The sequence below is a fragment of the Trichosurus vulpecula genome, chromosome 1 (genome assembly GCF_011100635.1).
Source record: "Trichosurus vulpecula isolate mTriVul1 chromosome 1, mTriVul1.pri, whole genome shotgun sequence".
Classification (NCBI taxonomy): domain Eukaryota; kingdom Metazoa; phylum Chordata; class Mammalia; order Diprotodontia; family Phalangeridae; genus Trichosurus; species Trichosurus vulpecula.
Window position 1 is genome coordinate 461,439,268 of NC_050573.1, and position 26,186 is coordinate 461,465,453.

At 37.4% G+C, this 26,186-nt stretch overlaps 1 protein-coding gene across 1 annotated transcript in view; it reads left to right on the forward strand.

Annotated features, from left to right (window-relative positions):
- ADGRV1 (adhesion G protein-coupled receptor V1) overlaps positions 1-26,186 on the forward strand; it is a 727,941-nt gene that overhangs the window by 205,281 nt on the left and 496,474 nt on the right. Inside the window, exons 68-73 of the mRNA XM_036763404.1 lie at positions 1,134-1,373; positions 3,363-3,512; positions 6,365-6,838; positions 9,284-9,427; positions 15,718-15,892; positions 24,748-24,883. Coding sequence (XP_036619299.1) covers positions 1,134-1,373; positions 3,363-3,512; positions 6,365-6,838; positions 9,284-9,427; positions 15,718-15,892; positions 24,748-24,883 — 1,319 coding nt within the window. The remainder of the gene's footprint in view (positions 1-1,133; positions 1,374-3,362; positions 3,513-6,364; positions 6,839-9,283; positions 9,428-15,717; positions 15,893-24,747; positions 24,884-26,186) is intronic.

Here is a 26,186-nt window from a genome sequence, read left to right on the forward strand (position 1 = left end):
ATAAACCTTTCAGAGACAAATTTACTATTTAAATTATTCTAATTCTAAGGATCTCTGCTTAGAGAGAAAATCCAAAGGGAAGAAATGCATACTGCCATTGAGAAATCTCTCTCACATGCAAGGCATTTCCAATTACAATTTATAGTTGTCCCAAATAAAATACAAAATTTCACAGTAAGATAAAACATAGTATCAAATTTCAAGTAACAGTTTGATTCATGCAAAACAATGGTCTCAACTTTTTGCACTTCTAGGAGAAATGCTTTCCTAAACCCTTCTGAACTAGTGCCCCTTAAGTATTTTTTTTCCTTGATCAAAGGTGAATTCAGGAGATACTTCACTTACTTTGAATTAAACAAAGATATCTTCCTACCTTTGATCAGACCATTGCCTTAATCAGGGGATAGACGAATAGATTATTGGTATTAAATGGAAAAATCAAGGGTGTCTCCTCCACACCATCTAAGGTCACCACCCTTAATTCCATCTTCAGGGAGAACAGAATTTCTGTCTAGCCTCAATTATTGTAATGAGTTAGGAGTTGAAAAGGATGTTAAAGGATACTGACAGAGTATTGACAGAGTTTCTTATTCGGGGGGGACCTAGGACTTCAGACTAAAGTACTGTCCTAATATTAATAATAATATTTAACCTAAAGAGAGAAAGATGGTGGGTGATTGGGTTAGTATATTTCTATAGTCTGCCTGTAAAATGACAGCTTGGTGAACAAATCTGACAGATTACTTTGATACTCAGAAAAACCTGAGATTTCATCAGTGTGACTCTGTCTCTGCTGGGTATAGGTGACAAACAACCTCTTTACATCTTCTCTTGTGTGATTCTTACCCATATTTTTCCTTAAACCTATTTTAGAATAACTATACAAATTCGCTGCAAATCCTAATCTTGTTCTTTTGGTAACTCTTTGTGAGGTACCAATATGCTGTTCATTTGTCCATTCATTGCTTCTCAATCTCCCTACATGACTCTATTCTTGGTTGTATGTTATCCTTCCTTTGGTATCCTATGCTGTTTCTTGTGTGTAAGTTATTAATATTAACATGCTTTGAACCATTGCCACTACAGAAGTTTCCATTGCTTTTTTGTTAATTAGTAATTTTGTAATCCTGCAGATTGATTGGGACATATTAGGACCTAATTCACAAGAAGTTTTACCACCACTGAACAGTGACATTGGTGAACCTGTGAGTGGATCCTTCTCTTTTGGTGATGGAGAAGGTGGATTGAGAACCATAATTCTGACCATCTTGCCCCATGGAGACATTGAAGTCCAAGAAACCTTCATTGTAGAGCTTCACATTGTGAAAGGAGAAGCTGAATTAGACCGAAGGGCTAGAAGTGTCTCCCTAGTAGTAAGTTTGTCTTTTGTGGCTTCTTCTGTAAAATTCTGGTTTCATAGGACCACAGATTGTTATCTGGTTCAACTTCCTTGTTTTAGAGATGATGAAAATGAAGGGTGATTGGAACTGGACCATATTCACCCAGGTAGTAAGTAAGTTACAGAACCAGGTCCTCTCCTATACCATGCTGTAATGGGTTTATCAGGAAAGAGTGAAATATTGTACAACTGAAAAGATAAGTTAGTGACAAGTTTTTAAAAATTGGCACATTGTTAATCTTTCTGTTGGGTAGAATCTGGTGAGTAATTCATGTTAGATCTTGTCTGTCAGGATATATTTGCCACTGAATACAGTGCCATTGAATACTGCTTTTAAAAGCTTCCAGAAAATTTGGCATCTGAGGTACTATATCCTATTCATCTTTGTATGTTCCCTCTGTGCCAAGCACATACCTTTTATGTTGGAGATACTTAATAAATTGAATTTGAATACATTTTAGATTAAATACTTACTGAATTAAATTGTACACATGTAATATTTAAAGGGAACTATTATTAAATTATCCTAAAAGTTTGGTTAATATATTTCCATAATTAATGCCCATGAGCACCCGCCTTGTCTGCTCCCTCAGGTTGCACTTGTATTCATGGGCAGGGTCCCCAAAGGATAGATGGCTGCTACTCCCACAGGTTTTGAGGGTACTCTGAGGGTGAAGCAACTCATACCTCTAGTACTGCAGGGCTTGATGTCCTTTCTCGCCTTATGGAACCCTCATGCTGCTCCTTCCCTGCGTGTGGGGTCTCTGTTGGGATAATTACTCAGCAGAGCCACCTCCCTCTAGTCTTGATGCTCATTGGCTAGGGCAAGTTGTCCTTTGCATCTCCAGTCAGCTCTTCTCCCTCTTGCCAGGAGTCATGCTCCTTGAAATTCTCAATTGACTGTTCCTCTCTGACAATGGCATCCTAGAGAGTTTGTGTCTGCTCTTTGCTAGAAATGGTGTCTTCTCCTTGGCCAATAGCTCTGCCATGGAATTGGGGAATAAGTAAAAGAGAGGGTGAAGAAAAAAAAGTCCTCTCCCTTACTGCTGTTTTCTGGCATAGGCTCCAGGGTGTCATACACAAGGCTGCTTCTAGCCTGGCCTGATTCAAATGTATAACCAATACCAAATGACTCTAGGTCTGGTAGGCTTAGCTATTTAAAGGTCTCCAGGGTTATGGTCTGTTCTCCCCCAGCCAATAGATAGAATCCTTTTCTAATCCAGTTAAGAAATTTGTGGCATTCATAAAAGGATCACTGGACCAGGCAGGTCCCTTTCTTCCTACTTAGTTTAACATCTGGTTAACACCTTGTTATTCTGTTCTTAGCTTTCTGGGCTGGAGGGATGGTCCAAAACCAACTCCCCTTCACCTATATAAACAAATCCTAAGTTGCTTTTATGGAAGGACAATTAATTGGTATTTCTAGTTCGAACCATTAACATCATGAAGGAGGTGATCCATTAGACACATATTAAGTTTATCCTTTGTGATATTCATCAGAGAGACTGTGGAGTATAGGTTTCTGTAGATGAAAAATTATATGTAAGTGTTCCATGAACTTCAAGTTTGGAAACTACTCTTTGGCATTGGAGAGCATTGCCTCTCTTATATCTTGAAGGGCAGTAGAGTTATGGTTGGCTTTTGAAGCAGATGATCTGTCTGGGGTAAATATGGCTTATAGAAAAGTCAAATTAGGCATCTTGATTATAAATCATGGAATCTCGAATTTTCACCTGCCTGTTGTAGAGGACAGAAAATGTAACAGAGATGTCTGGAGGCTCTTTGACCAGTATATTAATTAGCCACTATGTCTTCCTCATGTTTCTCACCCCCTACCCCGCACCATCTCTTTCTTTGAATGAATGAATGAATGGCGAGTTCCTTTACCTGTTGATATTGTTTCACTACTATAATTATTATGTAAGCTGTACAAATCTACTCTGTTTTGTTGTTTATTTTCTAGATACAAAAGTTTGGTGATCCAAATGGAATTGTTCAATTTGCTCCTGAATCTTTATCCAAGAAGAATTATATAGAACCATCGACTTTGGAAGGACCACTTAGTATTACATTTTTTGTCAAGCGAATTCAGGGAGTTACAGGGAATATTACGGTATCATTACACTCATGTTGAGTTTTGCTAAATACGGTAACATTTCCAATAAGCATACTAGAAAAAGAATGAGGTGTATTTATTAACTGTACAGCATCCCATTTTTCAGTGAAACTGAAGTGGCAGAAATAACATTGGGATGAAGGTAGTGATCTGAAGTTTAGTGTATTCCCCAGTTCTATTCCCCAACATTTCTGACCCTTTTTTTAAAAAAAAAAACATATTTGAAGTCTTTTGAAGTTACTTGGTTAGTATGACTTCTTGAAATTCTTTTTCATTACCTGGAGACCATTTGAATACACAATTTTAAGTGTTTTGAGTAGAGGCACTCTGGGATTTTGTTATGGTGCTGGTTGCTTAATGGTGGTGTTTCTGTAAATTAAAAAAAATGTACTTTTTAAAAAAATAGTATTCACTCTTAAACACACACATTTCTGTCTTTTCCCAGTCACATGTTGAATTCCATGCAAAGGAAGTATCTTTCCTAGCTGGAGCCAAAACTGCTTAGCACTAACAAGGAAAAATTCAAGTGAGAGGGTTGGTTTATGATAGAATTAGACCTCAAAGGGACCTCAGAAGCTCTCTAGTCCAGCTCTGTCTTTTGGCACAGGGAGAGTAAGTGAGTTATTGGCCAAAGGATAGGTAGCAACCATCAGAGTCAGGATTTGAATCCACAACCTCTGACTCAGCTCTTTCCAGTGCCCAACTATGTGGCCTCTGTGGTCCCTTCCAACTCTAGCTCCATGAGCCTGTGATCTCTGGTTCTAAGTCCAATGTTTTCTTAATGACAAGTCAAGGAAAGGAATTTTTGAAGTCTAAATATTCCACTCTGTACTCAGGTTACAAAGTTATAACAGTTGCTCATCAGAGGAAGATTTAAGATGGTCAGCATATGTCCATCAAAACATTCTATTCACCTCCCAGCCTCAAACTTTAGGCTTTTGTTTACAGTTAATTCTACTCTGACCTGCAGTTTTAAGAGGGAAAAATTAGGGAGAAGGGTGCAGACCTGTGATTTCTTTGTTGTTGGGACTATCCCAGGGAGGAAACTCCCTATACCAATCCACATCTCTTAGGTTCTGAAATTGATAGTCTTAGTGAGTTGCCTGAGGCACTGGGAGATTCCTGTAAGAGCCTATTGACCTAATTAGGAGTTCAGGACAGATTTTTAATCCCCAGGGATGACTGAACTACTTTTTCTTTCTGAGATGATTGGGCTATTTTATACTAGTTAAGAAAAGCAGTGACTTTATTCGGTGACAGTGACTTTGGGAGGCCACTGGATGGAGGCTGGTGCATGCCTGAGGCTCTCCATTTTCCACTATGCATTTTCCACTAAATATATGCTTTTGGAGTGTTTAGAATAGTGTGTGACATGGTAAAACATTTGCACGTGTCTATTCAGCACCTATGGATATTTTATCTAGAACAGCAGTTCTTCAATATTTTTGGTCTCAGGACCCCTTTACATGCTTAAAAATGATTGAGGAATTCCTTGGTATTTACTGTATTAAAAATCAAAACATTTTAGTATTATGATGGAAATAGTTTTGACTTCATGGACCCCCTTAAAGGGTCTCCAGCGTCCCTGGACCATATTTTAAGGAGCTCTGATCTAGAAAAAAGTCAACTTTTTCGTCTAGCAAAACATATCCTAGCAAGTTTTATGCTTCATTGGATTTTCTAGGGTGTTTCAATTTGATTTAGGATGTTAGGCTTCAGTCCCAAAAAACTTAGTGGCTTATGGTGTAGTCATGTACCATATGATGGAACAACTTTCCTATTTTTTGAAGAGTTGAGATTAACTATCATACTTAAGTTGAGTTTTAAATATTCAGAGACAAATTCTGATCATAGTATTACCAATTATATAAATTTTCCAGTGATTGTTTACCATAAGAATTCAGAGAATACCAGTCAAAATTTTCCAGAGTGTCTTCATTCTCTACTCTGTAAGCACCACCTAGGTACACATATCATTTTGGTCTATTAATGAAGTTTCTAAGTTTATGTTTTGAAATTGTTATATTTCCACTTTCTTACATCATCAGATAGGAGTTTTTATTTAACAAGCAGGTGAAAGAGAATATAGAATTCTAGGTATATAAATTAGCTAGCTGGTTGGTCAGAAAGAGTTAGTAACCCTCCTGCTGTGCCAACTTCTACCTGGCTCAAATCCTTCTTTTTGCAGGAGGCCCTTCTTGCTCTCCCAACCTCACTGCTAGTGCCTTATGCACAATTTTTTTCAGGTTGTCTCCCCCACTAGAATGTGAGCTCCATAAGGGCAAAGAACTTGGGTTTTTTTTTTTTTGCCTATTTTTCTTATCCCCAGCAATAGCACAGTGCCTGATTCATAGTAAGAGCTTAATAAATAGTTATCATATTATATTGATATATTAATGATAATAGTTTATACCTTTAAAATGCAACCACCTTGTGAGAAAGGGCATTATCTACAAGAACCTTGTGAGGGAAGTAAAATACTATGTAATCCCATTTTACAGATTAGAAAACAGAGGCTCAGAGTGGTGAAACTGTGTCATTGACCACACAGTCAGCAAGTCTACCAGCAAAAAATACACAACCAGGAATAATAACTGTAGTGGCAGAATCTAACTTCCATTTAAAATATCCCACAGTGTGTTCAGATAAATCAGTAATGTGAACTCACAGAATTATTAAGGGGAAAAAAGGAATTAAGTCTTCCTCTTTTGTGATCAAATGTTCTGATTTTTCTTTTTTAAGTACAGTCTACTATCTCTAACATTCTCTGTGCACTGTAGGGGAACATCTAATTAAAATTTTTGACTGAATGTTATTTTGATTAAACGTTTTTATTGTCCTTATTTTAGGTTTATTGGGAACTAACCAGTGAGTTTGATATCATTGGTGATTTCCTTGCCACAAGGGGATTTTTCATGATTGCTGATGGGGAGACTGAAGCCAACTTTGATATTCAGTTGCTGCCAGATGATGTTCCTGAAATAGATGAGGATTATGTAGTACAGCTGGTTTCTGTGGATGGAGGAGCAGAACTGGATAAGGAAAAAAGCTTTACAAGCTTCTCTGTTCCTGCAAATGATGACCCTCATGGAGTATTTGCTTTGTATGCCCATTGGCAATCTGTAGTGGTTGAGCAAAGCCTCAATAGATATATCCGAATTAATGTAACTCGGCTTGCTGGAACATTTGGAGATGTAGCTGTGAGGTACCGAATATTGCCCAATTCTCAAGACCAGGCAATTGTAACTGAAAGAACAGAGGGGCATCTGATTATCAGAGATGGTACCAATTATAAAGTGGACACAGTGCCAATAATTAATCAGGTTTGTAGCATACTCCTCTGATTCCTTGATTCCTAGAGTTCTGTCACCTCACCCAGCTAATGATTGACTTCCTGTAATTTCCAAAGGGACAGATTTAATTACATTGAACACCACATAAAATTAATTAGTTGTATTGGTAAATTCCTCCACTCTGTTTTTTCAGCAGTTTTAAAATGGAGTGATCTTCTTTTACGCAGGCAGGATCTATAGATTTAATTGTTGTTGAATTTGACATTCTTTTAGTGAGGCAATTCAGAACAAATTCTTTTAAAGTTAGAGGTCAGTAAGCTATTTGTAATTAAGTTTGCACATGAGTCTTTACAATATATTTGTAACCATATTTTGGTCACCTCTTTAAAAAAATGACTTTTTTTAATCAGTTCTACATAACTTATGGCTGAAAAGCTTATGCAAAAATTATGTAGAAAGGTCAGAATGGCAACAAGTAACAGTGACCTTTAGGGACTAAAGTACTCCCTACCCAGAGTTTCATTTTTATTGGTACCCTACATATCCTTGAGTGTTTTTCAGTCTTTCTTCCTTTATTTGTCCTTCATCTACCTTGAGCCCCTGGGAAGGACCATAAAAATTTTCTTTTCCATTAATACCTATCATATTTTTGGTGATATGTTTTTTTAAAAAAATGAATGTCATCAACAAAAACAATGCTAATAATTCCTACAAAATATTTAAAATTGTTTCTTACGTAGTTGTCTGGTTAGACACAGCATTGATCTTTTATAGCACAAAAACGGTGAACAAAGAGAATTTAGCCATCCTCTCCCAGAGAAACCACTCTCCTTTTCGTTGTATGTATGATTTTGGATGGAATAAGCCATATTACCTGCTTCTCTCTCTGGTAATTGTCTCGTTCACACTTCCTTATTTTGTGTTTGAACATGTGCTGAGCCTTCTTGAGAGGAGACATTTTTGAGTGCTGTTTTTCTTCTGTAGAGGTATTACTTGAGCAGGCAGACTAATCTTAAACAATAATAGGTGCAGTGCTAAGGTAGATTCATAGGACTTGAGTACTGGGGCCTTGGCTTTTTAGAATAGCCTTTCTTGGGCTCTCAAACTCTGTCCTGAGAAGGGAACTCTGTGCATGGCTTTTTGGCCCCAGAATTACAGGGAAATCATGGAATCCCATGATGTTCACACATCATCAAACCCTACTGACAACCCCAGCTTCTTTTGTTTTCAGCCCTTTTAGACATCTCTGAAGCTATGTGGGTAGAAGTTGGTCCAGAGTCATAAAGTCACAGAGGTAGAGAAGAGACCTTAGGGACCTGGTGCAATATGGTATAGTAGAAAGCACACTGGACTGGAAGTCAGAAGACCTAGGGTTGAAGCCCAGCTCTCTCAAGCATTGCCTATGTGACTTTGCAGGGTTCAGTTTACCTTTCTGGGTTTCTGTTTTCTCATCAGTAAAAAGAAGGGGTTGGTCCTCTGGGAGAAAACTGATCTGGAGAAGTGACAGAATGTGATAAGCTGAATAGAAGGGAAAAGGAAATTGTGAAGGTTATTTGGAGAACTTTGGATTAGTGAAAAAGGTCAGAGATTGAATCTTGTGAGAAGAAATTTGGAAAATGAAAAATTGAATTGAAGGAGAAAAGGGCAAAGAACGAGAAAAGAGGGTTGAGAAGAAGGACCAGAGGAGAAAGTAAATGCTCAGGCAGTAAGAAAAGGTAAAATTTTGTCGAGAAGGGAAAGGAAATTGGTTGTGATTGTCTAGTTATTTTTGAGGGGAAGGAAAGGAAGTTGGATGTGGCTTTCAAGTCATTAAGAAGAGATACGAGGGTATAAAATAGGGATTCTTAACTTTTTGTATGTTTTAGACCCCTTTGGCAGTCTGGTGAAGCCTATTGATCCCTTTTTAGAACAATGTTTTTAATTTTATTCTTTGAATATTTTTAATGTCTAGAAAAAAGGTATGCTACTCCTAGCTAAAGGGCTGCTTGCACCCGACTAAAATGTAATTGGGAAATGCTTAACAGAATAAATTAAAATATAGTATTGCATAAATAATGTTAATTTGTGATTTTTAATGTTTCTATTTGAGTTTGAAACCACTGGTCCGAAGGACACCAAGGGAGGTGGCAGGGCTGATCATTGGTTATCCCTTATTCTCCTATGTGACCAATCCATCTTTCTGATCATATATCTCTTTGACTACAACATTTTAATAGCTTTTCTTCCTCATTTATAATGTGTTGCAATCTAATCACATACACTAGGCACCTTTCTGTTGACCTTTAGGTGATCTTCAACTTCAAGTAGTCAGATGCTCTAGTGTTCCATAACTCAGACAGACAAAAACCGGAAAAAAGAAAGGAAATATATGTTCAATAGAAGTGTTTTTTAGAATAAAGCCTGGTAGTAAACCAAATATTATGCCAGTTACTGTGGAATTTTTTTTTTTTAAAAATAAAAATTGTTCTTTTAAAGATGTTTCTATTCCTGGGCTTGAATTTCACTCTGGAACTGTTAAACGTAATCCATGTTGGTGGACAGTTCTATGGAATGCCAAAAATACTAGAAGAGGCAAAGTCAACTCTTATTGCTATGCCTGAAGAAGCTGCCAATTCTGAGGTAACAGGACTTGCTTGTAGTGCTAAAGAAAACACAAGGGGGCAGTATGGAGCTTTTTTTCTTCATGAAGAATCTGAATCTGTGTTCCTGGGAAGAGATGTATGTGTGTTTATTTAATTTTTGTAGAAGTGTGTATATATGCACATATACATATGCATGTGTATACATTTTACATATATGTTTATGCATAAGTACACAGCTCTCCCTAGGAATACATGTTCAGAGATATATATCTTTGTGTACATGTGTGTTTGTATATGTATGTATTGAAGTGCCCTAGCTATGGATAAGAAAAGACTTGTAGAACTACATGGATATTTTAGTAATAATAATAATGATGATGATGATGATGATGATAACAACTAGCATTTATACAGTGCTTACTATGTGCCAGGCACTGTGCTAAAAACTGTAGAATTATTATCTTATTTACTCTTCACGACAACCCTGGGAGGTAGGTGCGATTATTATACCCATTTTATAGGTGAAGAAACTGAGGCAAATGGGAGGATCACACAGCTAGTGCCTGGGGCCAGATTTGAAATCAGGTTTTCCTAACTCCACGCCTAGCACTCTGTCTGCTGTACCAACTAAATTTCTTTTTCTACATATTAATTTTTGGACAATACACATTTAAAGTGTAATATAGATGTCTATGAACAAATTGTATTAAAATGGATTTTTATCTTAAGCATTAAATAGGAATAACATCTTTTAGAGGTAAGTTAGAGGCTATATATTAGCTATTTGAGTAGAAGAGATAGGTTATGTAACAAAACTTACAGAATATAATACTGATATTTTAATAACTGCTCAAATGATAATTTTGCTTCATTGTTCTAAAGATCCTTTTCTTCTCTCCTTAAATCTCTCATCACACTACCCTCCCCCACTCTTTCAGCTCAGGACCTTACCTTTTACGTTACTGAAAAAATTGAGGGCACTTATCATATGCCCCTTCTTTTTACTCTTTTCTTTTCTTTTTTTTTTTTGAAGCTAGGAAAGTAGATTTATTTAAGTAATTGGAAGGGGATGTGTGATAATGTGGTGCAAACATTTTATTAATTTATCTTTAGTTTTCAACATTCACTTCCACATGATTTTGAGCTCCAAATTTTTTCCCCATCTCTCCCCTCCATCCACCCCAAGATGGCATGCATTCTGATCTCCCCTTCCCCCAATCTGCCCTCCCTTATATTACTGCGCCTCCTTTCTATTATCACCTTCCCTTCTATTTTCCTGTAGGGCAAGACAGATTTTTATATCCCATTGCCTGTGTATCTTATTTCCCAGTTGCATATAAAAACAACCTCCAACATTCATCCTTAAAACTATGATTTCATACTCTCTCCCTTCCTCCCTCCACACCCCACCCCCACCTAGAAGGCAAGCAGTTCAACACAGGCCACATATGTAGTCATGCAAAACACCTCCACAAACAGTCATGTTGTGAAAGACTAACTGTATTTCACTTCATTCTATCCCACCACCCATTTATTCTATTCTCTCCTTTGACCCTATCCCTCCTCAAAAGTGTTTGCTTCTCATTACCTCCTCCTCCCTTTTGCCCTTCTTTCTATCATCTCCCCTCTCTTATAGCCTTCCCTGTGGGGTAAGATAAATTTCCATACCTGAGTGTGTATGTTATTCCCTCTTTAAACCAAATCTGATGAGAGTAAGGTTCACTCATTCTGTCTCACCTCTCCCTGCTTCCCCATGATAAAAGTTTTTTTTGCCTCTTTTATGGGAGATAATTGACCCCATTCTACCTCTACCTTTCTACTTCTCCCAGTACATTCCTCTCTCACTCCTTGATTTTATTTTTTAGATACCATTCCTTCATATTCACCCTGTGCCCTCTGTCTATATATATACCCTACCAACTGCCCTAATGCTGAGAAAGGTCTCATGAGTTACAAATATCAGCTTTCCATGTAGGAATGTAAACAGTTCAACATTAAGAAGTCCCTTATGATTTCCGTTTCCTGTTTACATTTTCATGCTTCTCTTGAGTCTTGTATTTGAAAGTCAGATTTTCTATTCAGCTCTCATCTTTTCATCAAGAATGCTTGAAAGTCCTCTATTGCATTGAATTTTTCCTCCTGAAGGATTATACTCAGTTTCACTGGGTAGGTGATTCTTGGTTTTGATCCTAGCTCCTTTGACCTCTGGAATATCATATTCTGAGCCCTCCAATCCCTTAAAGTAGAAGCTGCTAGATCTTGTGTTATCCTGATTGTGTTTCCCTAATACTTCATATGCTTCTTTCTGGATGCTTTCAGTATTTTCTCCTTGACCTGGGAACTCTGGAAATTTTGCTACGATACTCTTAGAAGTTTTCATTTTGGGATCTCTTTCAGGAGGTGATCGGTATATTCTTTCAATTTCTATTTTACCCTCTGGTTGTAGAATATCAGGGCAGTTTTCCTTGATGGTTTCATGAAAGATGACGTCTAGGTTCATTTTTTTGATCATGGTTTTCAAGTAGTCCAATAATTTTTAAATGCTCTCTCTTGGATCTGTTTTCTAGGTGAGTTGTTTTTCCAGTGAGATATTTCACATTATCTTCTATTTTTTCATTCTTTTGGTTTTGTTTTATAATTTCTTGATTTCTCATAGAGTCATTAGCTTCCATTTGCTCCATTGCTAATTTTTAAGGAATTATTTCCTTCAGTGAGCTTTTGGACCTCCTTTTCTGTTTGGCCAATTCTGCTTTTTAAGGCATTCTTCTCCTCATTGCCTTTTTGGACCTCTTTTGCCAGTTGGGTTAGTCTGTTTTTAAGGTGTTATTTTCTTCAGTATTTTTCAGTTCTCCTTTAGCAAGCTGTTGACTTGTTTTTCATGATTTTCTTGCATCACTCTCATTTCTCTTCCCACTTTTTCTCTACTTCTCTTCCTTAATTTTCAAAATCCTTTTTGAGCTCTTCCATGGCCTGAAACCAATTCATATTTTTCTTGGAGGCTTTCCATGTAGGAGCTTTGACTTTGTTATTTTCTTCTGGTTGTACTGGAATCTTCTCTCAGACTGGTGCAACAGACCTTTTCTCTTGAACTTACAGGTTGTCTTGGGCTGGAAATTTGTTTCACTCTGTCATTTTGTGGGTTCTGTTGCTCTAGAATTTGTTTAGAGTCATTTTCTACAGGTATTTGGAGAGATTTGGGGGAGAGCTCAAGCAAGTCCCTGCTTTTACTCCTCCATCTTGGCTTTGCACTGCCCCACCCCCCCTTAATCTTTTCTTTATCTCAAAATAAAAACCATTTGATATCTCCACTCCAACCATTCTATAATGGACAGGGACTACTGTGCTTCCCAGTGTTGGACCAACCAGCTTGAAGAGAATATTCAAGTAGCGAGGAAAGTAATTTTTTCCCTTCTTAGCCCAAGAGAGAAACTAACAAGATCAAAAAGCAAAATCATTTTCTTCATATTGAATGACATTGTTGTACTTTGAACGCTCACAATGCCTTTATTTTAGTTGGCCCAATGTAGGAATATTTCACCAAGCCCAATCCCTCTCTCTGGGATGGCCCCAAGTTTCATTACCCTATGGCACTGTCAAGTGTCTGTGTGTAGTGGAACACCTCCTGCCAGGTGCAGGTCAGGGAATGAGTCACCAGGCACATTTATATATTGTTGCTCAGGGACTGTCTGTGTGTGTCTGTGTACACGCATGCCAGGTTCTTTTCATTAAACCCATGATCTCTGGAGATGTGGAGCAGGGAACACAGTGTGAAGTGATGACTGGCTGAAGTGGTGCAAAGCTTTTGGCTTTTTTGGGGTGCCAGTCTGCTTATGATGGGAGCCCACCATGTGCCTTCCTCCATATGTGACCTCTTGATGTGGATTTGACTGGGGGCAGAAGCTGTGTAGTACCTTTCTTTGTATCTCTAGTGCTTAGCACGGTCCTGGCACATAGTAGGTACTTAATAAATACTTATTGACCAACTGACTGCGTTATAAGGACCTCTCTTTTTTTTACCCCCTATTATCCTAAGTTGGGAGAAGGGGATAACATTGATATCGACAGTATATATCTGTCCAGCAGTCACCATGGTGGAGTGGATTGAAAACTGGACTCAAAATTAGGAAGCTCTCAGTTCAGGTCTTGCCTCTGATACCTGCTCATTGTGTGACCCTGGATAAGTCATTTAACTTTTCAGTAACAACAACAACTAATGATATAATAATAGCAGCATCTTCATAGCCTTTTAAGGTTTGTAAAACATTTTATGAGTGTTATCTAATTTTATCCTTCTAACGGCCTTGGGAGATAGGTACTGTTATTATCACCATTTTGCAGAAAAGTAACTGGAGGCAGAAGTCAAATGATTTGCCCAGGGCCACGCAGCTCATAAATGTGTGAGGAAGGATTTGAACCCAGGTCTTTCTTCCCCCAGGTTCTGATTGTATCTGCTGTACCAGCTAGCTGTCTTTTCAGTGTCCAGCACAGCCCTCTTAAGATTATAAATTTTAGGGCAAGCCCTGATCTGCATCAGTTAAAGGAGTTTCCTAACGAGGAGTGCATCATGCCTACGAAATAATGCATCCAATCTATAAAAAGATACATCGTCTAGATCATTAATAAGCTGTGATTTTACAGAAACTGAAGCACAGCCTATGTTGTTGCCTTGTTTGGTGTATTATCTCCAGATGGTATCATTGGGAAGTGCTTGCTTGGATCAGGATGTAGAGTTTACTTTTACAGCATAAAGATTTTAATGTCCCAGAGGTATCTTTGTCCAGTTCTGATCTCCTTGAAAAGAAGAAACTAAAGAGGAACATAGAATCACCCAGGCTCACAGCCTCAGAGGCGACCTTGGGTCACCTTTCATATCCCATCAGTTGCCAAGTCTTGTCAACGTTACTACTTCAGTCGCTTTCCCATCTGTCTCGTCTCTACTCTCAGGGCTACTACCCCAGTTCAGGCTCTCATCCACTCTTCTGGAGAATTAGCTTAGCCTCTTAATTGTTCTCCATGCACCAATTCTCTCTTCTTTCTTCCACACCCTTGCAAAATTGATATTACTAAGGCACTAGTCTGATCATGTGATTCCCCTGTGCAGGAAGCTCAAGGATAAAATGCAAATTCATTGTTTGGATTTTGAAGCTTTTCACCTTTCACCATTTCACCTTTTTTCACCGTTGAACATTTCTCTCCTTCAAACATGTTTTGTTCCAGCCAAACGGGCTTTTTTTTTTTTTTGTAGTTCCTGATCCATTACATGCCATTTTATGTATCCTTGCCATCTCGCTGGCTTGTCCCCTGTGTCTGGAATTCACTCCCTTTTCACCTCTGCTTTGTAGCATCCCTGGTTTCCTTCAAAGTTCCACTCAAGTGCCACCTCCTAGACGGAACCGATCCTGAATCCCGCAGTTGCTAGTGCCCACCTTACTGGATGTTACAGTGGATCTACTTTATATTTTTCTTTGGACATTTTGTTCCACCTCCCCCACCCCTGTAATAAGTTCCTTGAGGACAAGGATTTTTTTTCTTTGTATTCCCAGTGTCTGCCATAGTGCTTGACATGTAATAGATGCTTAATAAATTTGACTGAATGAATGCAAGAATTTTAAAGTTGAAAAAGATCTTAGAAATCATGTTGTCCAATCCTCTTACTTTGCATATAAGGAAACTTTGGTAAATTTATTTATTTACAAAATTACTTTAAAATGTATACAGGACTTTACAATTACGCACAAGATTTACTCTTAAATTTAAGTGAAATTCAAGTTTAGTTCAGGCTAAGTTTTGTGTGTGTGTGTGGTTTCCTTCACTTAAGAAAGGAGGTTGTTCGTGACTTCTGTGTTAAAATGGAAGAATTGGTGTCTTTATATTATACTGATATTCTTTGGTTTCATGTATTATCTTTGTTCTAGTTAACTCCTGAATCTGCCTCATTAGAATGTCACTACTTGTTCAACCCTCCATTTTGTAGTATATTTACCCACATTAGTTGAAGGAGATAATAAATGTATGAATGATTAAATTTTTTATTTTCAGAAATCTGAAATCCTTAATTCAAATCATGAAACTATCCATATATGTATGGATATATATATATATATCCATATATATATATATATGTATGGATGTATATATTTGCATATGGGGGGTGGGAGAGAAAGAATTTCAAGATGTAAGATATCATTTGGTAGACTTTTCCACCAAGATGGAGGTTCTTAAAATAAACCACCTATATGCAACCTTTTCTTCGTTTAGGAAATATATGACTGTTCAGTTTACAAAGCTATGATATATTCTTCATCTTTTTTTCCCTTTCTATCCTAGGTTGGATTTGATTCTACTGCTTTTCAACTTTCCAACATCAATAGTGGCACAAGCTTAGCTATCATATCCAGGAGAGGTACCTATGGTTCTGTTACTGTTACCTGGAGTTCTGGCTATCCTTCCAGTTTAGAAATTCCTGGGTTTGTTGACATAGGTAACATTATACCAAAATTTGGTAAGTGTAATTTTTAAATATTCAGACCTATAGTACTGTAGGTGTTTGACTGAATTTCGAAGGGCTGCTACCAGGTTATATTCTGTTGAGCCCCAGAAGTACACCAGACTGCTTAATGCTAATAATGAGCTACCTTTTACCATAGTTGGGAAAGGTTGCCTGGACTTCTGGGAGGCCTGTCCAGAAATATATCTGTTTTGACATCTACACTAGAGGTGATCCAATAGAAAACCTATTTCTCAAGGTACTTCATTCTGAGGTAGTAGATTCTTAGTGTCTTAGCTATCTGCATAATGAAAAGAAGCAGCAAGGCCTTAGAAAGCAGGAATTCACAAGTCAGCTAGTAGTAGAGTGGGAAGTCACTTCAGGAGTAGGATGAGAGGACATAAGGTGGAAATAGCCTGATCGCAACTCTGGGAATGGGCTGGGAAATTGGAGGGGGACCTTGGGCCAAACAATTTGGAGATTAGTGAAGAAGACTAGGACCAGTGAGTTAGAGTGGTTTGGAACTGGAATGTAAGTTGACAGGAGGTCACTAATTTAAGACATAGTCATTTAAAAACTAATAAAATTTCTTCTTTATAGAGAAAATAATTTTTTTTTCTTTAACTCAAGAATTAGGGCTTCTCTACTACTACAAGATACACTCTAGTTCCTAGTGAGCCCTTAAAGTTATTTTTAAAATAGAATTCTAATTGAGAATAGAGTTCTATTTAAAAATATCTGTGTGAATATTGGCGTACTTTTACATGATTATAATATGGCAGATGTTTTAACATATACTACAATTAATTTTTTTAAAGATTTGACGTTATTTGAGAGGACTGTTGTCACAATTACTTTCCTATTTTTTCCCAGCCATTATTTTCTGGGATTCCAAGCCATAATGGAGATTCCCCCTTCACTAAAGCACTTCATTATCTTCATCTTTTTTATTAAATTTTCACTTTTAATTCCCTAGCGATAGCAAAACTGTAGGGGAATGAAGAGGAAGGTGTTCTTCATTATCATTTCTCTGGAGGGCAAGACTAGTCATAGCATCGATCTGAATTCTACTATCTTCTGTTGTCATTTTCCTTTAAATTATTGTAGTCATTTCAGAACTCTTCTTCTTCACTCTGACCTCCAGTTATTCTGTCCCTCTTTGTACTTCTACTGCTCTGGCCTCCCTCCCTTCCCTTCTTAGTTCATCTTATAGTTAACTGCCCTGCACCCTTGAATCCCTGGCCCCTTCATGATTCCACCATTCATATCCTTTCAGTCGTCGTGCCTGAATTACCATCACCATATGCTTTCCCAAACTGGTGAACAATGCTGTAGGAATTCACGTGACCCTCATGATTGTGTCCACTACAAATTCATGTTCTCTGATATCAACTGTGCTGTTCTCCCCTCCTTCCATTTATTTATCATATAGCCATCCATTAATTTATTTAATATGTATTCATAATCTCTCCCTCCCCCTTCCCACTCATTGAACAATTTTTTAAAAAGAAGTAAAAACAAAGCCTTCATAACAAATGTACATTGTTCTGCAAAACAAGTTCCCACATTGGCCAAAATGTAGATCTCATTCTATATCGTAAGTCCATATCTCTTCAGCCTGAGGTGGGTAGTGTATTTCATCTTTAGTGTCAAGGACTCATGGTTTGTCATTGTATTGTTTAATACAGTCTTTGAAGTTGTTTTTCTTTATAATATTGTTGTCATTTTATAAATTTTTCTCCTAGTTCTGCTTACTTTACTCTTATCAGTTCATACAAGTTTTCCTAGGTTTCTCTGAACTCATCCCTTTCATCCTTTCATAATAGTATCTCATTACATTCATTTATCATACTTTGTTTAGCCATTCTCTAATGAATGAGAACTCTCTTACTTTTCAGGGCTTATTTTAAAATTTTTATTTATTTAATTTTTAATTTATGGAATAAAACAAGCATTTCCATAACATAATGTAATAAAAAAGATGGTTGCACATGAAGCTGTAAATATGTTATGGATAGCTTACTATTCCTTTTAAATATATAATAAGGTTATCTTGTAAATTTCTTCTTTTCCTCTTCCTTCTCCCTACCTTAGAGATGGCTGCTATTAGGCACAAACATATATGTGTATACACACACACACACATATATAATGCATATATATATATTTCTGTGTAAAATATCTGATCTCAACTGGGCTGTTCTATATTCTCTCTCATTCTATGTATACTTCTGTTCATCAGTTCTTTCTCTGGATACAGATAATATCTTCCTTCATATATCCTTTGTAGTTAATTTGGGTATTTATAATAATCAAAATGACTTATTCACTCAAAGGTGTTCTTAAAACAATATTGCTGCTACTGTATACACATTCTCTTGGTTCTGCACATTTAGTTCTTCATTATTTCATCCAAGTCTGTCCATGTTTTTCTAAAATCAACGAGGTCTTCATTTCATATAGCACAATAGTATTCCACCATGATTATTTACCACAACTCATTGAGCCATTCTCCAATTGACGGACTAAGCTACTATAAAAAGAGCTCATATCTGTATTTCTATATATGATGTTATTTTCCTCTTTCTTTGATCTCTTTGTGATATAGACCTAGTTGTGACATAGTTAAGTCAAAGGTTATGCAGAATTTAATGACATTGCAGTGAAAATTCCAAATTGCTTTTCAGAATGGTGAGACCAACTCTCAGTTTCCTGAATAGTGCACTAATGTGTCTGTTTTCCATAGCCCCTCCAACATTTGTCATTTTCTTGTTTTGTAATCTTTGCCAATTTTATGTGTGTGGTAGAATATCAGAATTTTAAAAATTTGCGTTTCTCTGATTCATAGCAATTTGGAGCATTTTTTCATATGGTGTTGATAGATTGAATTTGTTTCTTCAAAAACCACTTGTTCAAATCCTTTGACCATTTAACAATCAAGGAATGACTTTTAGTCTTATAAATTTGAATCACTTCTTTATTAATATTTGACATGAGACCTTCATCAGAGAAATTTGCTGCAAAGCTCTTTTCCCAATTACTTATTTCCATTTTAATTTTAACTTCATTAGTTTTGGGTAAAACCTTTCAATATTATGTGATCAAAATTGTGCACTTTTTATTCTATTACCCCCTCTGCCTTGTTTGATTACTCACACTTCCCCTATCTGTAGAATTGAAAGGTAATAAATTCATTGCTAGTCTGATTTGCTTATGATGTCACCTTTTATGTCTAAGTCATGTATCAATTTGGAGTTTATATTGGTACACAGTATAACAGGGCTGTCCAACCTTAGGTTTTTATTGAAGTAGTAGACAATATATTTTGATTTGCCATCTTAGTGAGAGCTCTACTGTAGCTCGGTTTCATTTACTAAAGCATTTATGTAAATTTCTATGCTTGTAGGTGGGCCGCATAAATCACACTGCAGGCCACATGCAGCCTGCGCAGCATATGATGCTTTTCAACACCTAACTTCAGACAAACTGCTTTCCAATTTTCCAAGAAGTTTTTGTCAGAGAAATTAATCCTTAGCCCAGAAACTCAGGTCTTTGTGTTTTTCAAACAATTTGCTATTGTGTTTACTTCCATATGTTGTATACCTAATCTATCCCACTGGTCAATATCTTTATCTTTAACCATTACCAAATTGTTTTAATGATTACATCTTTATAAAATAGATAAATATCTGGTACTGATGGGCCTCCTTCCTTCTCATTTTTTCCTCACTATTGCTCTTGAGATTCTTGACCTTTTGTTCTTCCAGATGAATTTTCTTTCTTATTAATTTTTTTTCTAGCTCTATAAAATAATCCTTTGGTAGTTTCATTGATATCACACTGAATAACTAAGTTTATTTAACTAATAGTGTTACACTTATGATATTGGCTTTATCCATTATCCATTAATCTTTCTCCAGTTATTTAGGAGCAGTTATTATTTCTCTGATTGTTTTATAACTGGATTCAAATAGTTATTGGATGTGTATTAGTAGATAGAATCCCAAATATTTTATAATGTTACATATAAATATAAATAATATATAAATATAAATATGTAGATATAGATATAGATGTATAAATATAATATAGTTTTCTTTCTAGCTCTTCGTGCTGGATTTTGTTTGTAATATACAAGAATGCTAATGATTTATATAGATTCATTCTACATACTGAAACTTTGCTGATTTTTATTGTTTCAGTTAATTTTTTAGTTGACTCTGTTGAGCTCTATGTATCCCATTATATTATCTGCAAAAAGGTGATAATTTAATTTCCTCTTTGCCTGTAGATATTTCCTCTATTTCTTTTTATTGTTTTATTACTCTAGCTAGCATTTCTAGGTCTGTGCTAAATAGTGGTGATAATGGGCATCCTTGCTTTATCTCTTATCTTACTGGAAAGGTCTCCAACTTTTCTCCATTACTTACAATGTTTGTTCTTGGTATTATTTACTATATTAAGGAGTGGTCCACTTATTCCTATGCTTTCTAACATTTTTAAACAAAAGCAAAGGTTAGGCCTTTGTCAAAAGACTTTCAGCATCTATTCATATAGGATGCTGTTTTAAAAATTATTTATATTGTTTATTATATTTATAGTCATCCTTATGTTGATCCAGCCAGCATTCCTGGTAAAGTCCAGTCTTTCTTATATGCTCTCATAGTCTTTTGCTAATAGAGTATATCAGTAAGGCAAGATTCATGACCTCAAGGATGACCATGAACATGCCTGAATGATTCGGGATTGCAAAGCATGAAAAACTCTTTATGTAGAAGGCCGAGGAAGTATAACATTTATTTAGATTCCAGAGGATCAAATCCGAGAACCAATACCCCCAATTCAATGTAGTAGCAATTGATTCCAAAACCAGTAAGCCTACCTCAATGTAGAAACAAGGAAATTATAATACAGTGTTATAGCAAGGAACCAAGTCATCCTGTAACCTTCCCCCCTGCTAGGGCCTTCCTGTAAACAATCACTCACAAATCCTAACGCCCCTCATAGCACTCTCTTCTGCTGGTTCTCTTCAGTGTCTGTTCCTTAGTGAGCTCTTGATATCTGTTGCCTCAATGTCTTCCTCTCAGTCCTGCTGCTCTCAGTCCTGCTCTTCTTCAGTTCTCTTCACCTCTTCAATTCTCTTCCTCTTCAATTCTGTTCTTTTTCAGGTCTGGGCTCTCCTTTTATACAGTCCTAGCCAGCATCTGATTGGCTAGAACTCAGGTCTGTGATTGGCTGAATTCATGATTGACTAGAACTCAGTGCACATACCATTGGCTCTGGTCTTAGCAACTCCCCTCAGGGCCCTGAGGGCTTCACACCCACATTGGCTTAGCGCCTAGTAAGTAGAGGCTTTAGGCTTTAGGCCTACTTACAACCAAAGATATAATCAAGCTTTCCCACCTAGGCCCACCTGAGGCCTATTGAATGGGTGGGGAAGATCTTAGATCACATTAACATATAGGTCCCTCCTTCTGTAGAAATTCTTTGGCCATGTGTCTTGCTGTGGTTTGGGCCCATTCTGCCTAGATACTACCTAGGGCCTTTTTTTCTTCCCTAATTGATCCTTTATCATGATCCCTATGAAGGATGTTCCAAGCCTTCTTTTTTCTTAATTCCCAATAACCCCAGTACCATTCGCTCTTTCATTAGTTGTGCTTTTTTTACTACTTTACTAAGAAAATCAAGGTCATCCATATTCAACTCTTTTCCTCTATTCCCTACCTCAGAACCACTCTAAATAGATTTCCATTCTCTCTGCCTTTGGTGCAGTCTTTGAGGAAGGATCTCCCTCCTACTTTCCGTGATTAATCCCTCTACTTGTAACTGAGTCTGTTTTCTAGAAGCTTTCTCCAGGTGTTTCAACCATCTGTCATTTTCTGTTTATCCACATCTACTGGCTCCTTTTTTGACAAAAACAAAACTTTCATTCAATCTTGCTATGCCCTCTAGATCTGTTTCTTCTTCCTTTCCCTGCCATGCTCCCATAAATCTGTCTATCCTTACCTGCGACACTTCTTCAAAATGCACTCATTTTCTGGTTTCTTATCCTACCATTTTACTGAAGTTACCAACGATTTCATGGTCACAAATGATCTCCTAACTACTAATTACAATGGGCTTCTCTTAGCTGATATTTATATAGCACCTACTATGTGCTAGACACTGCGGTAAGAGCTTTACAATTATTATCTCATTTGCCCTCCCAGCGACCTTCGGAGTTAAGTGTGATTATTATTACCATTTTATATATGAGGAAACTGAGGCAAATAGAGGTTAAGTGACTTGCCCAGGATGACGCAGCTAATGAGTCTCTGAAGCTGTATTTGAACTCAGGTCTTCCTGAGGCCAGGCCCAGGCTGGTATCCACTGTGCATCTTTTGTTCACTTCTTCTCCCTGGATGCTCTCCCCTTCCTTTAACTCCCTGGTACTTCCTTCTCTTTCAGGTTCTCCTTCAACATGCTGTATGCTCTCTCCTCAATTTGAGTCCTGTGACTTTTAATTGCCTGTTGGATATCTCTATCTGAATGTCCTGGTAGCATCCCAAACTCCACATGCTCAAAGTGAAGCCTTTTATTCCTCTCTCCCCTTCCCATCCCAGTCTTACTGCTCATAAAATAGCATTTTTATTGAATGGTGATAAGCTCACATTACAGCAGTGGAGGATGCCTGTGAAAGAGCAGCCAGGAGGGAAATATGACATCACTGGATGCATGCAGAGAGAGGTTTCAAAGAGTCTCGTTGTTGTTGTTCAGTCACAGTCGATCCTTAGTGATCCCATTTGGGGTTTTCTTGGCAAAGATGAATGGTTTGCTATTTCCTTCTCCAGTGGACCTATTTTGTCAGGCAGAGGTTAAGTGACTTGCCTTGTATCACATAGGTAGAATGTATCTGAGGCTGGATTTGAACTCAGTTGTTCCTGATTCCAGGGCTAGTGTTCTCTCCACTGAGCCACTGGCTGCCTCCCTTATCTGGATTATATGCAATGTTTTAAGCCTCTGGGCAATTACAGATAAAGATTTTCATCTGACTGGCCCTGTTCAAGTCATGGTAACTATCTGGCTTGAGCAGGTGTTGACAATTCTGCTGCCTGGGTCAGACAGCTGCCATCATTGTAGCTGGAAACTAGGAGAGAACCTTTTGTTCACCCTGTCTTTCTGCATAAAATCTTCAAATTCCCTGCTTCCTCTTGTACCTAAATCTGCCCTTTCCAAGCTTTCCTGTGTCTTTTTAGGGCATCACTATCCAACTAGTTACTCAGGATCATACTCTTATAATTATACTTAATTCTTCCCTGTCTTTTATCCCATCCTCTGCCTACCAATATTTAGTCAGTTCCCAAGACCTGTTGATTTTGTCTACAAGTATTTATATCTCAACTGTATAACATTTTCCCTATTCATACCACAGCCAACCCAGTTCAAGATCTTATCACCTTTTGCTTTGATTATTCTAATAGCCTCCTAATTGGTATCCCAGACTCCAACATCTCCCCCTCTCCAATCAATACCAATTAGGCTATTAAGAGTCATATAGATTTTCTTTATATACATATTCCTGTGCTTAAACATGAGATTGTAATTGTCAAAATCACTACCAATTTATAAATATACCTGCTAGGAAAAAAATGCAACCTTTCAAAAAGGTTTCAAAAAATCCAATTTTATCTTCAGGCATTCTTTGCCAGTAGTCTTAGAAGCCTTACCCCATAGATCTTGTATATTCCCTGGTATGCCCCCTCCCTGACTACAACATTCAGCTCTCCTCAGTTTCTTGGAGTGTTCAGGGAGCAGAGGAACATAGCCAGGAACTGTTTTCCCACTGAAAGTACCACTCTCCCTTTACCTGCCCACCCAGGGGCTTCTCTCTGAGAATTGTCATTCTGCCATGAGTGATTCACCTTCATCTCCCTCTCCTATTGATAACAAGGTTTTAGAGAAGTAGAAGGAAAGTAATAATAAACCATGCTCTTCTTTCACTTGAAAAAGCGAGGCACAAGTATATTTGGATTTGAATTCACTGTAAATTGCTATAGTTCCCCATTGTGCATGTATAGGCAGATATATATGATTTTCAAAAAGATGTTATTTTTAATTTCCTTTGTTGGTAAACTGTGACCATCTATTTGCATGTGTCTGTATCACTCCCCATCCCCACTCACACACACTTGTTTCTCCATGTGACTTGAAGCTCTACAGCAGGGGTTCTTAAACTGAGGTCTATGAACTTGTTTTTTTTAAATATTTGGACAACTGCATTTCAATATAATTAGCTTCCTTGGCAACTCTGTGTATTTTATTTTATGTATTTAAAAACATTATTCTAGGAAGAATACCAGATTGCCAAAGGGGCCCATAATAAACAAAAAAGTTGCAGTTCCCTGCTTACAGGCAGGCTCCAGCTAAGAGCCCTTAAAGCTGATAGTTATATTTTCAGTGTGGGCATTTATGCCTTGGAAATTGGCAAATGCTACCAATCAGAGCTTGATTTGTTTTGTTGATTGTCTAGACTTAAAGTTATAGAGAACATGTTAATAATGAAGATTAAATTTAAAAGTGTGTCCTGTGACCATTTTTGTCCGTGTCTTTTGTTTGTTTTTATCATCTGTAAATCCTCCATAATGTCTCTGCCAAATGGATTGGAGGGAATTATTACTGGGTTGTTTTTTTTTTGTTTGTTTTTTTGCTGTCTTGAGCATATCAGAGTATCTCTTTGTTCATCTGTTGTCTTTAATTCTTGTTGTATGGCTGGCCTACTTCTTTCTCAGTTTTCCATGTTTTTGATATGTCTCTTCACAGTGTTAATAAGAATTAAATCTTTAATTAAGAACTGCCTATACACCTGTCTTCTTTTTCATATTTCTTTGCAGGTATTCTTACATTTTCTCATGGTGAGAAAAGGAAAGAAGTGTCGCTAGCTGCTCTTCCTCGACCTGGTCGACCAGAGGCATTTATCATTCACTTATCGATAGTGCAGAGCAGTACGCCTGGGGGAGCTCGACTGAGGTAAATAAAATTAAGACACATGTGAGCAACTGTAATAGCTCATTATAGATGGATATTAGGGATAAAAACATCTGATGACGGATATTTAAACTGAATCTGTTTTTCAGGATGGAAAAAGTTAGCGGTTAGCTTTCCTTGATTTATAAAGACGTCTTTCAGTTTTAACGTAGGGCAGAAGTAGTGTATCCTAAAGATGGCGTGTTACCTGAGTGTCTGTAGCCTGCAGCCTAGTTGTCTCTTCCACACCATCCTCTCTGTTACTTGTGAAATTCACAGTCCTCTGGTCCTAAGTCTGTAGTCGTGTGCCTCTTCCAGCACCGCTGAGAGGGTTGACAAGTGATCAGAGACAGCACTGTCCTGCTCCTTCTCAAGCGAGAGAATTGGCCTGAGGTCACGTCTTCCTCCCCCATTCCCAGCATACCAAAGTCTAGAAGTTGCCAACTTAGCATGCCGCTTTTGAATGATTGCCAACCCCTGATAGAAAAAAAGTTGGAGACTGAAATATTTCTCTCAACCTGAAACAATTTATTGAAATTAGAAGTGAGCCATGGTGGTGAATTTGGGTCCTTGGCAAACTGGATTTTAAAACCTGTTAATCTGGCTAGCTTATAATTTTATTTTTTAAAATAAAGTCATTACATATGAATGCCACCTCCATGAAAGTCCTCCTCTGATACTTCATTTTAGTATGTATGTGACCCTAGCTTCTCTGCTGTATCTTTACCTGTAGTAAACAAGTAAGACTAAAGTGACCATCAATTAGTTGTCTATAGCCTCTACTAAGCTGACAAGTATCTCCTATTTGTTATCCAATGACCAACTTAACATAAGTTTGGGGAGGCTAAAACAGGTGTTTTTTATTTTGGGGCTACTGTCACTCACAAAGATGGTCTATTAGAGCCTAATAATGGGTTGAACCTACAGTGGCATGAATTCACATTCCTTTTGAAGTATAGTCTGACTGAAATGAGGAAACTGGTCCATTCACAAAAAAGCCATGGCCTAGAGGAATGTAGGGAAGCTAGGTGGTGCAGTGGATAGAGTGCTGGGCCCAGAGTCAAGAAGACCTAAATTCAAATCTGGCCTCAGACACTTACTAGCTAGGCCCTGCCTTATTTGCCTCAGTTTCCTCATCTATCAAAAGAGCTGGAGAAGAAAATGGCAAACCACCCCAGTACCTTTGCCAAGAAAACATCAAATGAGGTCACAGAGTCTGAAATGACTGAACAACAACAGAGGAATGTAAACACACTGCGAAAGAGGTCTAAGAGAAAACAAAACATTGAGTTATCTCTAGTTGATA